A 17,865-nucleotide genomic window follows, 5' to 3' on the forward strand; every position below is an offset into this window, starting at 1 on the left:
CATGCAAAATGTTCTTTTCATTTTCTAGGCGCTGTCTGGATGAATGCCCCCAGTTGGGCATTATGGATGAACTACAGCTTCTCAACCTCCAGCACAATCTAATCACAGTGATTCAGCATCTGTCACATCTGCAACAGCTTGTTTTCCTAAATCTGTATGACAACCACATCTCTGAAATGACTGGCATTGAATCTCTGAGCTCTCTTAGGATCCTTATGCTGGGGAAGAACAGGTTGGTTGCCGTCAGTGGATTCACAAGCAAACAAACACAAGAATTTGAACAGATTTTTCTGACATGCGTCTGTCACACAGATAGTATTGGGCAGTTCATATTTGTGGTAGTAAAGCAAAAGTTGCACAGTAAGTGATAGTGGAAAGACGTCAAATGGCATATTGTTCTTTAAGATCTTGATTTCTGGTTTGTATATTGTAAGATGTGTGATTGTTGCTTGACATTTTGGTGTTTGCATGTGAGGTTTTACTACACTACTATACTATACAATACTAACTACTGCTACATGACAAGCTACAGAGATGACTGTTTTCCAGCGGGTGCCCAGTTTAATTCGATTCCATTAATTTTGGTGTTAGAAATCTGTATTTCAAAAGGTCGGCAGGAGGAAGATTAAAGTCGTAAATCAGAGTGATCTTACAGTCCAACTCTGGCACTTTGTGTAAAACATGACATTTATCTTTTTAGACCTCCTTCAGACCAGAGAATACCACTGATTTAGGTTTCCACTGGCATTTGTAAAGAGATTACGGCCTTTCATCCTCATGTGCAATTCGATCTAAATCCATAGAGACAGTCCTGAACATTAAGTCTCTGTACACTACTGTAGGTTTGGTTTCCTCTGGGAATGTAACCTTTTAATACGCTTGTTGGCTGTCTATGCTTGGTACCTGTTCAACAGACCCCCTCCACATGCACACACACTTCCCATTTTCCCCAATGCATTCTTGAAGTTAGCAGGTACATTCTACCTGATAAGAATGGACAAGAATGTGCTATTGATTGTTGACAAATAGTGTTTCATGTACATTTTACTTCATATATTTAATTTTTTGTCATTTCTCAGAATCCATAAAATATGCTGCCTGGAAAGCCTGTCCAAACTGAATATCCTGGATTTGCATGATAATCAGGTACTGCTCCTTCACTGTCCTCCCACCTACAGCAGGAGTGTCTTCAGTCTTGGTCATTTAGCTGCTGATACTGTAATTGAAGATCATGATTTTCAGTTTTAATGTTGTGGTCTGAAGTGGATTGTCTCTTTCACCTCCTCCACGCTGTTGCTAACTTGTGATTTGTGAGATGCAGCCCCCTAAATGCTAGAGTCAAACAGATGTTTGCAGCAGAAGACCAAGCACAAGACTTAATGCTCATCCTAAATCCTTCATCTTAGTCCACTAGTCTATAAAATGATGTCTATTTAGGGTGGACAGTGAAATTGTCCACTTGTTTCCATCTAACATCTTTTAAAATAGTTTATGATTGAGTGCTCTAAACTGTATAATTACCATTTGATATTTTCAAGTCAGAAATCTGATGCTTGTTATGATTATCCATTTTCCTACCTCAGTTTTTAGGGACTTAACTTCAGCATTTGTTTTAGTTCCCAGGACTGTTAGAGAGAGAGAGAGAGAGAGATAGACAGAGAGAGAGCAGCGGATTGAAAACCATCAGAGCCCACAAGCTCTTGTCAAGGGTCTACTCCCACATCTATTTCCTCAGTGACCCTAGCATAATTTATTCAACAGGCACAACTGTTTCTGTGTTTTCAGCATCGGCAATGGTTATGAGCTGAAGAAGATTATGCTGTTAAATTCATTTGAGTCTAAAACAGTTATTGGCTGCTGTTTGTTGAGTCTCCACAATAGAGTCTGACTCACTGATATTAAAAGCCTGGGAAATGAAATGATGTCAGTACGTATCACTGATGTCAGATGAGGATTTTAGCAGCTTTTGGAAAAGGAAGATACAATAGAAAGGCTTCCCTTGGTCAAATTAGTGTTTTGCCAGCAAGCCGCCTACACCCCTCCTCAGAGAGCTACTCCAGAGACCTGGTAAGACTCCCTCCCTCTCTGATGTTGGCTTCTCTTTGCATAAGCAGGCTTTCCAATTACTATTCAAAGACTGCTTTAGTGTTATGTTATTTCTCCTGACAGAGGACGCTTTGTTGCCTTGAGCTCTGACCACTTGTTGTGTTTCCTGACTGCATCTCTACAGTTAATTTAAACTATTCCGATAATGTGACAGTTAAATGAGTGAATTAATAAATAAAACGTTTGGACGGTCTGTGTTAGCGATGAGAGCACATTGCATTCAGAGGTAGCTATTTGTTGGCAGGCACCTATTGGAGAGCAGATGAAAAATCTATCGTTCCAACTAGGACAGGTCGCTTTTCACTCACTGAATTCAAAACCTCCTGTATTGTGCATTTAAACAACTGTTCAATCACCTGTATTAAACATTTTCTCAACCCGTCAGAGACCTGACCACCCAAACGTAATGTGAATTGCTGCACAGTGATAAAATAAAATGTTGAAGTAAGTGAAGTCAGCGAGGGAATTAATGGCTACTAAAATAATGTTGCGTTTTTTTCTAATAAGTCAGGTTGTTGTTTAGCTACTGTTAGCCATAGAACAATTTTCCCTTTTATTTCTGTAACAGGATGTCGTTTCATTTCCAGTTTGCTGGAAGTATTCAAGAGAGATATTCCCTTTGGGAATGTGCTTCCAACCCACACTTGGCCTCAGCGACCAAGTGTTGGGCTTACAATGTGACCTGACAAAGTTGGACAACTAATCTTTAGTTAGACGGTGATGTTTTCCACTCGAGCAGTTTAACTTGGATACTCACAGGAGACAGTGGAGAATGCCCTACAGGGTCTGTAAAATGAAGAAAAAGTATCACAGAGTCATGGATGTTTATTACGCTCATTGTAGATATAATATCGCTTCTACAACTCAAGATGATGATTTTGATTGAACCTGTCTTGTGCGGTAAACATAGAACTTTGGGTTAGGGAGAAGCTGGAACAGAGACTCTCCGCAAGGATGCTCTAGTCTGGGCATTGTTGTCATCAAACCTGTAGCACAAGGTTGTCTGTGTTTGTGTCCTCTTCTTTAACAATACTGGCCATTATATGAAATGTTTTTTTTATTTTATTTGATTACTGTATTGTTTACAAGGAACATGCCAGGAACGGATGTTACTACCCCCTCTTTTTGGCATGAACCTTTTAACGATTGCTCTCAACTCTCCAGACAAGAACAGGCCTCTGTTCTACCTGTGAAGAAATATTATTTTATTCACATTTGTTCGACTAATATTTATCAAATATCAAGCTACAGCATTTTTTGGTCAAATAAAGTATTACTAGTGTAGCAAAGGTCAAACAAAACCAATGGAAAGCACCTTATAGATGGTGTGTAACACAAGAACCTTAAATATTTACAGATGAGGCTATCCAAAATCTGCTTTGGTGTGTGTTGCGATACTATGTCTGTTTGTTGACAGAGGTCTGATACGTGAGAGGGTTTTTTGCTCACCCTAATCTATTCAGGGAGGGTTCACTAAGCACGCTGCTGTTTGCTGTCCACTGACGGCTTTATATTCATGCTATTTTCCTTCATTTTTTATATTTGAACCACAAGCCTGTCACAAGCCTTCCTCTTGAACCTTTAAGGTACCATTGTCCTGTTAGTGTGTGTGTTGACTGAAAATATTCACTTCAGCTGTGCCACCACAATACAGCTGTTTTCGAGGCCTTTTAATGCAGCGTGATGATCTCACTCTGTTGTATCCATCACCACACTCGACCAGGTTGACTTGATGTGCTCAGTTTATTGTTATGTTCTTGCTGCCATCCGTACATGCAGTATATGTGTTCATCTAAAACCAGCAAAACTAGCACGTTACCCTTCCTGTTTTGTTATTCTGATCAAAACTTTTTTCATTTAATGACTATTGCCAGAATGTGTTCATTTGTGTGAGCAGTATTCAAAAACACATTTTGTTTTTATCTCTGTAAGAACAAGAAATAAATCAACTGCAAATCACTTCAACTAACTCTGCTGACTAAGACCAGGGGGGAAACACATATTACTCCCCATGTATCAGTGGTTCCCTTAAGGTTTGTGTATTGATTTTTAAAATCATCTTTTTAGTTTATGAACATGCACAATCTCATACCATGGGAGTGCCATACTAACTATAGTTCAAAGCCCAGCATCTTTTTAAAATCCTGCTCTCCAAAATAGTTCTCTTTTCTGAACAGATGAGCTGAGAAAAATAACAGTGGCTATTTCAAACATAAGCTCAAAGCTCATCTTGGTTGTTATCTTTATTATCTACATTTTAAAGGGGACGTTCTTTGCGCATTTTCAGGTTCATACTTGTATTTTGGGTTTCTACTTTGACAGATTTACATGCTTTAATGTTCAAAAAGCGTCATACTGTCTTAGTATACCTGTATTCACCAAGTTCCCTCCTGAAAAAGGCCAGTCTTTTCTGATTGGGTAGTGTTTCTGGGTCTGTGTTTCTGCACCGTCATTGCGTTCGTGATGCTGACTGTAATAGCACTGCTACGGGCTGTGTGCATTTCTCTGAGTGTTTTGATCCTCTAACAGTATGTATATAACACCCTGGCCTGCTACATTATAGGACCTTTATTACAACTTTTCATTATTCAATTCTTAGCTAAATTGCTATTCCAATATACCAATATGTACTTAACATTTAAATTGATCATTGGGTATTGCATTGGGTTGGGTCTCTGCATGACAGAATCCTTGAACTCCTGATGCCCCTTTAACCTTATCCTCGTACAGTGCACACTAAATGGAGCAAACACATCATTCTCAGGGTAACAGCTGCCAGGAATTCTTCTAAAGTATTTCAAGTACCAATATGACAGGGGCCCCTAAGTATTCTCTCTCAGAGAGGAGGGGAGAAGAGTGGGTATCATTTCACTGTTGACTGACCCTCAACTACTTGTTTGTTGGTATGATTTGGGAGGTCAAACAGGAGTCACAGCTTGATGTGACTGACTCCATATCAGTCATTCAAGATGTTCACAGCTGATACAGATTGTTGCTGTGAAATGGTTCACTCTGAGGTAAATGTAAATACCATTTCTGTTTTAGTGTCATTTAGCAGAAGGTGTAGCCTCAGGCATTGCAAAGAAAATGGAGAACACTGTTTTTTTGGATTTTCTGCACCCCAAAAACATTTAGCTGGAGTATCATTATATAAATTGCCATTTCCCATTGTTTTATGTTATGCACTTCTCATACATCAATGTATCACTGTGCTTTCACACAGATCAGCAAGATAGAAAACATGTCTCACCTGAGCGAGCTGCGAGTGTTGAACCTGGCAGGGAACAACATATCCACAGTGGAAAACCTGCAGGGCCTGAACTGCTTGACTGAACTCAACCTACGACACAACTGCATCACTGTTATGGTGAGGGGCCTCTTTCCCAATTAGCGACAGCTTAAAGCGCTTTATTCACTGCATCCTCACTATTCTACTCCTTCATAAAAAGAAAAAGGCCCCAACTGTTAACACAATCAGATTTTCATCCAAGACTGTAGTCTTTGCTGCCGTTTCCCTTTGTGGGGTCTTATTTTCTTCCATATGGAGGTCCAAATAGGAATTAGAAATATAAAATTGTGTAACAAGATATCCTAGTAAGTAGGCAACTGTGCTATGGCTGATACCAATGCATCATATACATGTATTGGCTCAGTGTTGTAATGATTCAAACCCCAGATTGTAAACACTTTATCCGTCTCATGGTTTGTAAGAGCTATGGACGGTGCTCAGCTCAGGTGGATAATTCACAGGTGAAGGTTCTGCAGCTGCCACTGCCAATGATACATTTACTGTTTGTTATTTCTGCATTTTGATGAAACACATGTACATGCACCCTGACAACTGTTCCTTAGGATCCTCATCAGATAAAACTGTTAGTAGCATGCTTCATCTTTCACCTCCATGCCCTCTGGATAGTTCCTGTTTCCTCTGTTATGGGATCACATGTAGCAGTTTTTACTGTCACAAAATAACAAACACAGAAATTACATCAATAGAAGCTTTGTAAGAAAGTCTGTGGTGAAATGTATCTTGATGGTGTTACCTAGGGAGACGAAACTCATTACCCACAACCTCCCTCCGACATTCTGGCGCAGTGAAAGAGAAACTGGATATTCTTAACACGGAAATTCACTCCCCTTGGTTTCTATAGTTTTAATCTGATAAACAGAACAGTGCATGCCAAAACAGGCCCCTTCATTTGTATGCAAATCCCCTAAGCCCTTTCCTGCTTTTTGGGGTAGAAAATAGGAATGGAATCCAACATTGTGATGTATGAAACCCCTTCCCATCAGTCACCCTGCCCTCTGCCTACAGATTCGGATCAAAAAGCACTTCCACTCCTAATTATTTGGATGTAATGTTTAATTTTGTGCACAGAAGAGGAAGAATGCTTCCGCTCAGCGGATTCTCCGGTCTCTGTCATTAGTGGCGTTTGCTGCCAAGTGCTTGTATAAGGCACAAAGTAAATAACCCTTCTACAGGTGTTCAAGTCTTCACTTTCATTCAAGGTAGATAAAAAATTGAATTCTGGGCTAGGGAAAAAAATGCTGTATGTGACTTACAATAAGTAAGTTGAAGACTTAGGCTTATATGATATAGACATACAGTACATATGTACATTTCTACTTAAATCCATCACATATTCATATAAATGACAGTTTGTTACGCTCTAGTGCTAACAGCACAATAACTAAGAACACAGTGGTGATTTAATGTATCGTTATTTTACAAAACTGTTTCTGTTTACACTTGCTCTCAGGTGGGGCTTTCTGTCGAGAAACCCTGTGGCAGTCAGTAAGTGGTTCATTTTACATTTTTGGCAGCAGGAAGCATGAGCATTGATAAAATAGACAAAGCAAGAAGGCATCACCCAGAAACTGGATTATGGATTAGCAGGAGTTTTATTTTTCTTCCTATGAGCTTGCTTGTTTTCTTGTGGGGTCAGTAGTGATGTTTGGTAGCTCTACTGTGGATAAATTGTGTGTTTGTGTTTGTGTGTGTGTGTGTGTGTGTGTGTGTGTGTGTGTGTGTGTGTGTGTGTGTGTGTGTGTGTGTGTGTGTGTGTGTGTGTGTGTGTGTGTGTGTGTGTGTGTGTGTGTGTGTGTGTGTGTGTGTGTGTGCGCGAGTAACATTCTGAACCTTAGTCTAAGCTCAGCATCGCCATGTTGTAGCAGTGGGCAGACTCACAGGGCTGGAATCTGGTCATTAATTTGTCACTCCTCATCGTCACACACATCCTGAATGCATAATTTACCCTCTGCTAACATTACTGTGAGCCTCCCTGCTCACCGGACAGAAGGACAATGAGAGACACAGCGTTTGGCGGAGGTTAACTATTTATTTTCAGCTTCTTCTCCCCCTGAAACGTGACTCAACGTCTTTCACGTGTACGGACGAGCGGCCGTCCCTCTGACGGCCGTGGTCCGGTGTCTGCTGCCTCCTTATTTGGTCCCGCTCTGGTCCTCCCATAGGACCCAGTCTACTGCAAGAGACAGAACCAGGTTACAACCGTGCTTATATAGCTGACTGATTACCTGATTCTGTCCAGCTGTCTGATCACCGGCCGAGCCACTCCTCCCTCTCCTCCAGCAGTCGACACCTTAACCACACCCCACTGCCACATACCCCCACCGCCCGACTTAGGCCGGGATCCCACCGGCCGCAAGCCCACTCCCCCCCCCCTCCGCGGAGCGGGAGAGAAAGTCAGCCACGACCATGCGGTTACCCGGCCTATGGATCACCTTGAACCGGAACGGCTGTAATGCCAGATACCAGCGGGTGATCCGCGCGTTGGCATCTTTCATGCGGTGGAGCCATTGGAGCGGGGCATGGTCCGACCAGAGGGTGAATGAGCGCCCCAGGAGGTAGTAGCGGAGGGCCCCGACCACCCACCGTATGGCGAGGCACTCCTTTTCCACCGTACTGTAGTTCACCTCCCGCTGAGCCAGCTTTCGGCTAATGTACAGTACGGGGCGGTCGATCCCCTCCACCTCCTGGGACAAAACGGCCTATGCTGCTCCCAGGACTCACTATGAATGATTACATCATCCAAGTAGGCCGCAGCATATGCAGAGTGAGGCCGCAGTACCCGGTCCATGAGGCGCTGGAAAGTAGCTGGGGCCCCGAACAGCCCGAACGGAAGTGTGACAAACTGGTACAAACCGTACGGAGTGGAGAAGGCCGTCTTTTCCCTGGACTCCGGCGACAGGGGAATCTGCCAGTAGCCCTTGGTCAGATCCAGTGTCGTGAAAAAGCGAGCCGTGCCCAGCCGATCCAGGAGTTCGTCGACCCGGGGCATTGGGTAGGCATCGAATTTGGACACCTCATTGACCCTGCGATAGTCCACACAGAACCGTATTGACCCATCAGACTTGCGAACCAGCACAATGGGGCAACACCAGTCACTGTTGGACTCTTCTATTACCCCCATCTCCAACATGGCCTGAAGCTCTGCCAGGACCATTTTCCTCTTGTGTTCTGGCAGCCGATAGGGTCGTGAACGCACGGTCACCCCTGGGGGTGTTTCTATGTGGTGGTGTATGAGGCTTGTGCGTCCTGGCAGGGGCGAGAACACATCCGCAAAACGCTGCTGCAACGAGGCCACATCTGCTATCTGGCTCGGTGAGAGATGGTCATCAAAGGGGACCGGTGCTGAATAGTTCGATTTTTCCACCTCCGGCCCCAACTCATCTCTCTCGATCACCGTAGTAGCCAGAGAAACAGCAGTCACCTCCCTCCAGGCTTTAAGGAGGTTGAGGTGGTAAACCTGTGTGGCTCCGCCCCTGTCTGAACGCACAACCTCATAGTCAACATCCCCCACTCGCCGTGTGACCACAAAGGGCCCTTGCCACTTGGCGAGCAATTTGGAGCTAGATGATGGTAGCAATACAAGCACTTTATCTCCCGGTGAAAACTGTCTAAGTTTTGCCCCTCTGTTGTACAGACGCTGTTGACGTTCCTGGGCCTGGAGCAAATTCTCCCGTGATAACTGACCCAGTGAGTGGAGTTTTGCTCGCAGGTCCAGGACGTGCTGCACCTCGCTCTTGCTGGTGCTTGGACCCGCCTCCCAGTTTTCCTTAACCAGGTCCAAGACACCCCGCGGTTTTCGGCCGAACAGGAGTTCGAAGGGAGAAAATCCCGTGGAGGCCTGGGGAACCTCCCGCACTGCAAACAACAGAGGGTCCAACCATTTATCCCAATTACGGCTATCCTCGTGCACGAACTTACGAATCATGTTCTTTAGTGTTTTGTTAAACCGCTCCACCAGGCCGTCGGTCTGGGGATGGTACACACTAGTCCGGATTGAACGGATGCCCAGTAATTCGTATAGTTCGCGTAGTGTACGTGACATAAAGGATGTGCCCTGATCCGTCAGGATCTCTTTCGGGATCCCAACTCGGGAGATAACTTGAAACAGTGCCTGTGCAACACTCTTTGCAGAGATATTGCGCAGAGGCACCGCCTCGGGATATCGGGTTGCATAGTCCACTAGGACTAACACAAAGCGATATCCCCGTGCACTCCGGTCTAATGGTCCGATGAGGTCCATGGCAATTCTATCAAATGGGACCTCCATTAGTGGTAGTGGGCGCAACGGCGCTTTTGGGGTGGCCGGCGGATTGACTAACTGACATTCGCGGCAGGATGCACACCACCGACTTACATCTGCGCGAATGCCCGGCCAATAAAATCGGGCCATGATCCGGTTCAGTGTTTTGTCATAGCCTAGGTGGCCCGCCATGGGGTTATGATGAGCCGCCTGGAAAATTGTTTCCCGGCGGCTTTTGGGCACCAACAACTGGGTGAGTTCTTCGCCTGTTCGAGCGTCACGACTCGCTCTGTATAACCTGTCCCTAATGACAACAAAATATGGGTGAGTGAGTGCTGTGTTAGGGTGGACCTGGCACCCATCAATTTTCATCACTTGGTTAAAGGCATGACGGAGGGTCTCATCCCGAGACTGCTCAAGTGGAAAATCTTCCATGGGGGCTATCTGCAGGGCCCCCGGAGCCAGCCGTGCTGGCCCCGCCGGCCCCACGCCCCCCCCGACGGCGTCGGGATGCGGCACCCCCGTCTCACCACTAAGCACGGCACACCACTCGCATTCCCCTGACGTACGTGACCGCACCCTCATAGTTTCCCCCGCTAAGCTAGCAAACCCCGGCCAATTCGTGCCCAAGATTAGAGGGTGCGTGAGGCGAGTACTAACTCCAGCCCTAACTCTATGCTTTTTCCCTTTAAAAAGAATTTCTAGAGCCACCACCGGATAATCGTGAATATCCCCATGCACACACCTCACCTTCACCCACGATGCCTCTAGCAAAGCCCCCGGTCGAACCAAGCGCTGGTGGATCATGGTCTGTTCACAACCAGAGTCCAGCAGAGCTTGGTGTGTACCCCCCTGTATACATACCGGTATACGGTACGTCCCTTCCGGACCGGGGGAGGGAGCTGGCGGTCCCGCAACCCGCACCACTTGTCCCACCTCCATGAGGGGGCACTCCGCCCGGAGATGGCCGGGCTGCCCACACCGCCAGCACCCCTGCCCTGGCGTCTGAGGAGCCCCCCGGGGTGCCGGTCGATCAGACACGTAGGCTGGGCCCTGCGGAACAGAAGGCAGTGCGTTACTAGTGGACCAGAGCGGGGCGGGTTCCGGGTGTGTGGGCGTGTGCGGGGCAGGGTGCGGTGCAGCGGCCGCCGGGAATCTCCTCCTCGGGGCCGGGGTGGGACGGCCCGCAGGGATCGCCGCTGGCCTGGCCTCCTCCCTCATGCTCCGCCGGGGAAGGGAGAGATGGTCCTCCGCGAGGGCGATCGCTGCCTCGATGGTGGGGGGACGGTGGCACTGGACCCAGTTGGCGGTGGACGAGGGTAAGCCGGCGATAAACTGCTCCAGCGCCACCTGTCCAACGACGTCCTCGGCGGAGTGGGTCCCCGGCTGGAGCCAGCGCCTCGCTGCGTCGAGGAGCCGCTGCGCGAAGGCGAAGGGGCGGCCGGCTTCCTCAAAAGAGAGCCCCCTGAACCGCCGCCGGTGTCCCTCTGGCGTACTGCCCAGCCGGTCCAGGATGGCTCTCTTCAGGTGGGCAAAGTCATGGCGAGCGGCCGCCGGCAGGCTGTGTGCGGCCAGCTGCGCCACGCCGGTAAGCAGGGGGAGAAGCCGGACCGCCCTCTCCTCCTCCGACCACCCGCACGCCTCCGCCGTGCCCTCGAAGATGTCCAGAAATGCCTCCGGATCATCCTCTGCTGTCATCCGTTGAAGGGCAACAGGCGGAGGCCGGCCGCGACTGGGCTCCGGGTCGGGCTGGGTGGCCGGGCGCTGCAGCAGCCCCTGCAGGAGAGCACGATCTTCCCTCTGGGCCGCCGCGATGTCGGCCAGGGCACGGGACTGCTGCTGCTGGAGAGCGGTGGTGCTCTCCTGCATCGCGGCGAGGTGCTGGAGGGCCAGCGCCAGCGGGCTTTGGGCTTCCGACATTGTCCCTGTTCAGGCGCCAGATGTGAGCCTCCCTGCTCACCGGACAGAAGGACAATGAGAGACACAGCGTTTGGCGGAGGTTAACTATTTATTTTCAGCTTCTTCTCCCCCTGAAACGTGACTCAACGTCTTTCACGTGTACGGACGAGCGGCCGTCCCTCTGACGGCCGTGGTCCGGTGTCTGCTGCCTCCTTATTTGGTCCCGCTCTGGTCCTCCCATAGGACCCAGTCTACTGCAAGAGACAGAACCAGGTTACAACCGTGCTTATATAGCTGACTGATTACCTGATTCTGTCCAGCTGTCTGATCACCGGCCGAGCCACTCCTCCCTCTCCTCCAGCAGTCGACACCTTAACCACACCCCACTGCCACAATTACGTAGGTAACTTTTTAAATACATTTTATAGATTTAGATCAACATGTTGCTTCAGAGTGCTGTGGGATATATTCATATTAAAACTTGAATTATCAAATACAGGGTCAATATAACTGCAATGATGAGGATTTTTTTTTGTATATGGAGTTTAAGAGTATAGAAAAACCTTTGCAACTAAAAATCCGATCCAAAAAAACCCAAAGATTAATAAAACAAAACCAGTGCAAAAACAACACAACAATGAACACTAAACACTAGATTGTAGGCTCAACATGTGTATACGCATATTGCACCGCATCTGCAATTATAGCACACAATACTTGAGGCCAGATGTGTCCCGGCTAAGATCAAACCTCAAGTCTATGGTATTCAAAGGGCGGCCACAAAACTCAACAGCACAATCTTTGAAACCAACTTGGCATCCACATGCACCTGTATGTTTATTTGAGCAGCTTTCGTGCTCTTTTCTGGTGTGTTTTGCATGCAACAGAGAGAACAGTGATGAGTGGTCGTTCTAGGTTTTTGGAGTAATGCCTCTGCCAGAGCTCAGTATGAGTGTGAAAAATGAAGACACGCAAGCTGTCAGTAAGAAGAGGGTGGAGTCAGAATAAAGGGGTGAAGGTGCGGCCACATAAATACACAACCCCAGGCACACACACGCACACAGCCAACCTCACAGCCGATCCTATCAGCCGATTGGTTCTGATCAATTGGGTTTTTTGAAAGAGAAACCACATTGGTGGGCGATTGTTATGCAGCACATCAGCTCAGTGATGACATCATTCTGTCTGAGACAGGGCTGCTATATTTAGTCTCAGACAGTCAGTGGCTGCGGCTTCACCAGCATCCATACAGCCAAGGATTGTCACAGAGATTTTGGGAGTGTGGTGGAGGGTCAATTTAAGCTAGTGCTGGATAGCATGACTTGCAGTTTTTTAAAAGAAGGAAAGAGAACACACCCCTGTACTGCTGAGCTGCCCAATAAAGCATTACACAATATAATATAACAAAATCCCTACACTTTCTTAGGCTCAAAAATGTATTCAATATGTTCAATATGCTGTATTCAGAATCATAATTTGTCTCTTCATACATCAAAAATGTCTGCCAAAGTGATTTTGTTTTTACCACTCAGCAGCAATAAGTCCAGTGCTCATGGTTAGCAAGTTTCCAAGCAAATTACATATTATCAACCTTAAAGTTTAGTGTTGGGAAAGATATCTGGGTTGCTTTGGCTAATGTTCGTTCCATAGACTATAAAAAATGGATGTAGCCTCTCCGTCGGGGCCCGTTCTTTCAACTTGATCCAATCGTACTTGCCTCTGGGAGCTGCCATCTTGTCAGAATTGAACTCCTCATTTCCTCATACCAAAAAAAGGTATTAATGTGACCTCAGGGGGAGGGAGAGACGGCCATCTGGCTGACGTTTACGTTAGCCACATTTGCACCACCGCCAAGGAGCTAGGTTAACAGAACACGCTGCTAGATAAACAGGAGTGGGAGTCACTGTTGAGATTTTTTTCCGGGACCGGGAAAGAAAGGGAGTCGTTTTTTTTAAATTTTGTAACGAGAACGGGATTTTTTAGAGGGTAGAGATCTACACGGCACTCCATGTCTCGAGCGGAGATTACACCCGCTCCATGAGTCAAGTAGAGGCACTCCCGTGTCAGTCTAGTGGAAAACACATCGGCTCTGGGAGTCAAGTGTAAGCAGCCAGCATTTATGATATCACTGATATTCAACACAGTACCATTCCCATAGACTGTAAAACACTGACCCGCACAGACCGAATCCTTCCGGTGCTCCAGATTAGCATCTAGTGTATGTGCCATCGTTAGTAGGCTGTATTGAAAGTCATTGTGCACCTGCGGCTATTTAATTGGCATAACAGAGCTAACATGTTGTGTTCCTAAACCATCTGTTGGTTCAGTTGATCGAAGAGCAAACCATCTTGTCACTTATGGTAACAGCACCACACGAATGAACGCAGTCGAGGTCGAGATATCGGAGTTAACGTGCTAATCCTGACAACTAGCCTCCAAGGTGAAGTGAGGGCCATAGGCTAGCTGTCACTCAAGAGACCCCACCCCTAATTATTCCTAAACTTAAACCTCCAATAAAATAAAAACTAAGGTGGTACAAAACAATCCACCTCCCTAAGTGTTGTCATGGAGATATAACCTTAACATACAGGCTAGAATGTGTTTTTTTACCAGGTCTTTAATCGGTTTAATTATGCTGTGAAAAATTGCTTGTTTAACATGGGGATCAATGAGAAATTGCTCTATTGTGCAAACTACAGTTGAAGTTTTTGGCACTTCTGTATTGGCTCAACCAGGAAGTTGTTGTGGTTGGGGCTTGGGTCAGTCACTCACATACCTTGTCTTGCCACCATTTTGTGCTGGGCAGGTAAAGTATACAGTGCAGTAGCTTAATGTAGCTTTAATGCTGGGGAAAAAAACAATTCCTATATAAAAACAGACTTAGAATTACAAATCCATCTGTTTCTTCAGTACTACGATCAGCACCATGGATTTATCAATAGACAGCACAGTTAGGCTGCTGATATTTCAGAGTCATAGATTCTTGCATCGCCCCAATCACCCTTCACATCGCCTACTGGGCCTCACGCTTTATTCTATATGCCCTTTCTTGTTGTATGCATTTTTGCTGTAAAAATGCAATTATTTCATCATATTAATTCCCTAGGTTGAACACAAACATTGTAACATCAGCCACACACTTACAAACATGCTCTCTCTATAGCATTCCTCCTGATTTTGCTTACTGTACTGTAGTGAGCATTTCGGCTGTTGGAATGGATGAAACAAGGATGAGTAACTGTGAACTATATTTATATGGTTGTGTGGACGGGGATGGTAGGATTTTTCTAAATGATGAGACTGTGCTGCAGTGCTGTAGTGTTCTCTGCAGAGGAGCTAGCATAGCCTAAATTCTAGGCTGATCCCTCATTTGAATGGAGGCTGGCAACAGCTCTGGAGGAGGCTGCGAGGCGGTGGCTGCAATATGGGCGGCTGCTGACGCAGCTCATTCAGACTGCTCCTGGGAGTGTCCTCTTTGCTTCCAGCATGTGCAACACCCACACACACACACACGCACGCACGATTAGCTAAAGTCGTTGTGGTTGTGACATTGCCTATGTCCTCGTGTGTCCTCTTTAGGTTGCCAGCTGGCCAGCCGCTGCTCCTAACCCCACCCCCTCACTAAATTCTGCATTGATTTAGATGCCTGATGAAGAAACAACCCCATCCCAGTCAGTTTCCATTGAACACAAGCTATTGTTCTTGCGTGACACGGTACAGAAGCTAACTGCTCATAGCATATGCGACTGGATGTATATATGTTCTAGTGGCATTTCGAGTTTGCCTCCTGCAGCAGGGGATCTCTGCATTAGTGCAGCACACACTCTCTCTTTCCCCTCCCCCTTTCCTCCTCATGCTCTCTCTCTCTCTCTGTCTCTCCTGCCCCTCCTCTCCATGTGCAGACAAGGCAGCGTGCTATGCGTGTGTTTGTGTCTATGTGTGTGTCTACGTGCGTGTGTATGCGCAGGGTGGATGGGGATGCTGTACGCTGGAGCTGAGAGCTGCAAGGTGACTGAGGGAATGGAAAGGGATACAGAGCTCTGACCGGCTCTGATGACAGTGATGATGCAGTGCCCTCTTCCCGAGTTCCTTCTCCTCTTCACATCCCTCCATCTCTCTCTCTCCCCTCTCCCTCTTTCTCTTTCTAGAACGAGGTGGACCGCCTGCCCTGCTTGCAGCGCCTCTTTCTTAGCTGCAACAACATCACCAGGTAAGAGCTTGAACTGCTTAACTCCCTCCTCCCCACAGGGCAGGGACAGAGATGGTGGCCGGACAGTTCCACGTCCACCCCCATGGCTCGTAGCAAGGCCTGGCCAACAAGCTGCAGGCAAAATACACATAACCACGCACACACAGGTTTGCTGTGGTAGGCAGTTACTGTAACCTAGAAACAATAACCTGAATGTGTTCTTAATTAGCATTCTGTTATCTAAGAAATGGGTGTGCCAATACTTTAAAGTTATTCAGCCAGCAGAGAAGCAGACAAAGAAGGTATCTAACTCATGGAAAATTAATGAGAGATTTGCAGGTTGAGTGAATTCAAGAGCAGCATTGCTAGGTGACAGTGTGAAGAATGAATGAGAGGTGTCTTTTGTTGCTTAGTGCAAATGTCAGCCTGCTTTACACACTTTTTCCAATATCTGGTTTGTTTTTTTGCTTGTTTCTTCCTTTTGGAGCTCAGCAGTAAAGATGCCACAGAGTTAACTTGTTAAAGCAGCATCACTCTCCAACTGAATAAGGCTGCTTTAAGGAGGGGCCTGTACTGTATGTGGGATTCAGGGTCGGACAGTGTCCTTTAGCCTCCTTTATAGTCACCTTGTACTTGTACTGTGATAGATCTGACCTGACGTCTCAAGCCAGCCCTGCTGTTCTGTCTCTATGATTCTGTATCTGACACAATGTTAGAGAGGATCAGCACAAAGAAACAGGCAACAAACGTATGCATAATAGTTTGTCTGACAATGATCATTTTTCTTCTTTATTTCCTTCTTATGACATTTTGGTAAAGGCATTTTAAATCAAACCACTCTTTAGAATAGATGCTCGCCATGACATTGTAGAAACCTGGTGTGTGTACTTTTTGAAACTGTCCAATGCTGATTGGAAAACAGTTGTGCTCTGTTGCTAGGTAGAGGGACAGAACACGCTTGTCTGCACTTAGTGCAGCCCGTTTGACCAATAGAGGATGTCGGAGAAAAAAATTAATCCAGGATGAGTGTTTGCAATTATTATTTCACTAAATAATCTTGCATTTTTGACATTTTTGGAGTCAGTAGAGAAAGGGGTGCTAGATAGATTAACAAACTACACAGGTTTCGACCACACCCAGCTCTGTACATGGCAAACACATGTTTTCGACACTCTCTTCTGATTGGACCTTAAATGAAGTGACAGGTGCATGTAGACTTTTCATTATAGAAACTATTATTGAGCTGCTTCATCAAAGTAACAATACCCAAGAGGGCATTGGTCATGAAGGCAACAATTATGCATGAGATGCAGTCAAGCATCATTGGGATCTCTCAAGTAGTCTTCTATAATCACTGTGAGAAACCTTCATGATTATTGCTAGAATATAATTGTCTTTATTATAGGTTAGCATTTATAATGACACAGAGTGTTATACATGGTTACTGTGTGTATTAGACTGATAATAGTCTCAGACCCACAGTAAGTTCCAGTGCAGAAGAGAGGTCTGGCTGTTCGCACTGTGAGACAGGAGATCCCCTTTATCCTGTGATAAAACATTTCTATCCTGATGGGAGTGGTCTCTTCCAGAATTTCAATGGCATGAGGTGTCACTGAATGGATGGATGAGTATGCAAATTATGTTAATAATTGCTCCCAGATTGCAACCCATTTGAACCCCCATATAGAAAGTTTGGATCATGTCTAAGACAGGGCCCTGCAACACCAACATCAAAACACCAAATGAGGGAACATCGTTTGGAGGAGTTGTGTTGCGTTCCACAGAGTTGTGGAATCTATGCCAGGGTGCATTGAAGCTGTTGTGGCGTCTTGTCGTGACCCAACATCATTTTGTGTTGTTTTCCCCCTTTTATTTGTCTCCCATCAGTGTGCATCTTTAAAAGTTCAGCAGAGGTTTATTATCTGACACTCTTGCATCTAAATAAACCTGGCTAGGATCAGGCATAGGGACATTACAGGTTCGGAAGTAGTTCCAGGCAGATGATTCATCAAGACTATTTTCACTAATTAGCATTGATATAATTTTCCACTGCCTTACTCAGCATGACTCTGGTTTTTCATGTCTCCCTTTGCCAAATGGTGATATCAGTAGTGAAGCAGA

At 46.1% G+C, this 17,865-nt stretch overlaps 1 protein-coding gene across 1 annotated transcript in view; it reads left to right on the forward strand.

The window, feature by feature from the left end:
- lrrc49 (leucine rich repeat containing 49) overlaps positions 1-17,865 on the forward strand; it is a gene marked incomplete at its 5' end in the record, with an annotated part of 43,568 nt that overhangs the window by 1,897 nt on the left and 23,806 nt on the right. The window contains 4 exons of the mRNA XM_083915402.1: positions 29-232; positions 1,080-1,146; positions 5,330-5,473; positions 15,704-15,765. Coding sequence (XP_083771528.1) covers positions 29-232; positions 1,080-1,146; positions 5,330-5,473; positions 15,704-15,765 — 477 coding nt within the window. The remainder of the gene's footprint in view (positions 1-28; positions 233-1,079; positions 1,147-5,329; positions 5,474-15,703; positions 15,766-17,865) is intronic.

This window comes from Echiichthys vipera, assembly GCF_963691815.1.
Source record: "Echiichthys vipera genome assembly, chromosome: 1".
Taxonomy (NCBI): domain Eukaryota; kingdom Metazoa; phylum Chordata; class Actinopteri; order Perciformes; family Trachinidae; genus Echiichthys; species Echiichthys vipera.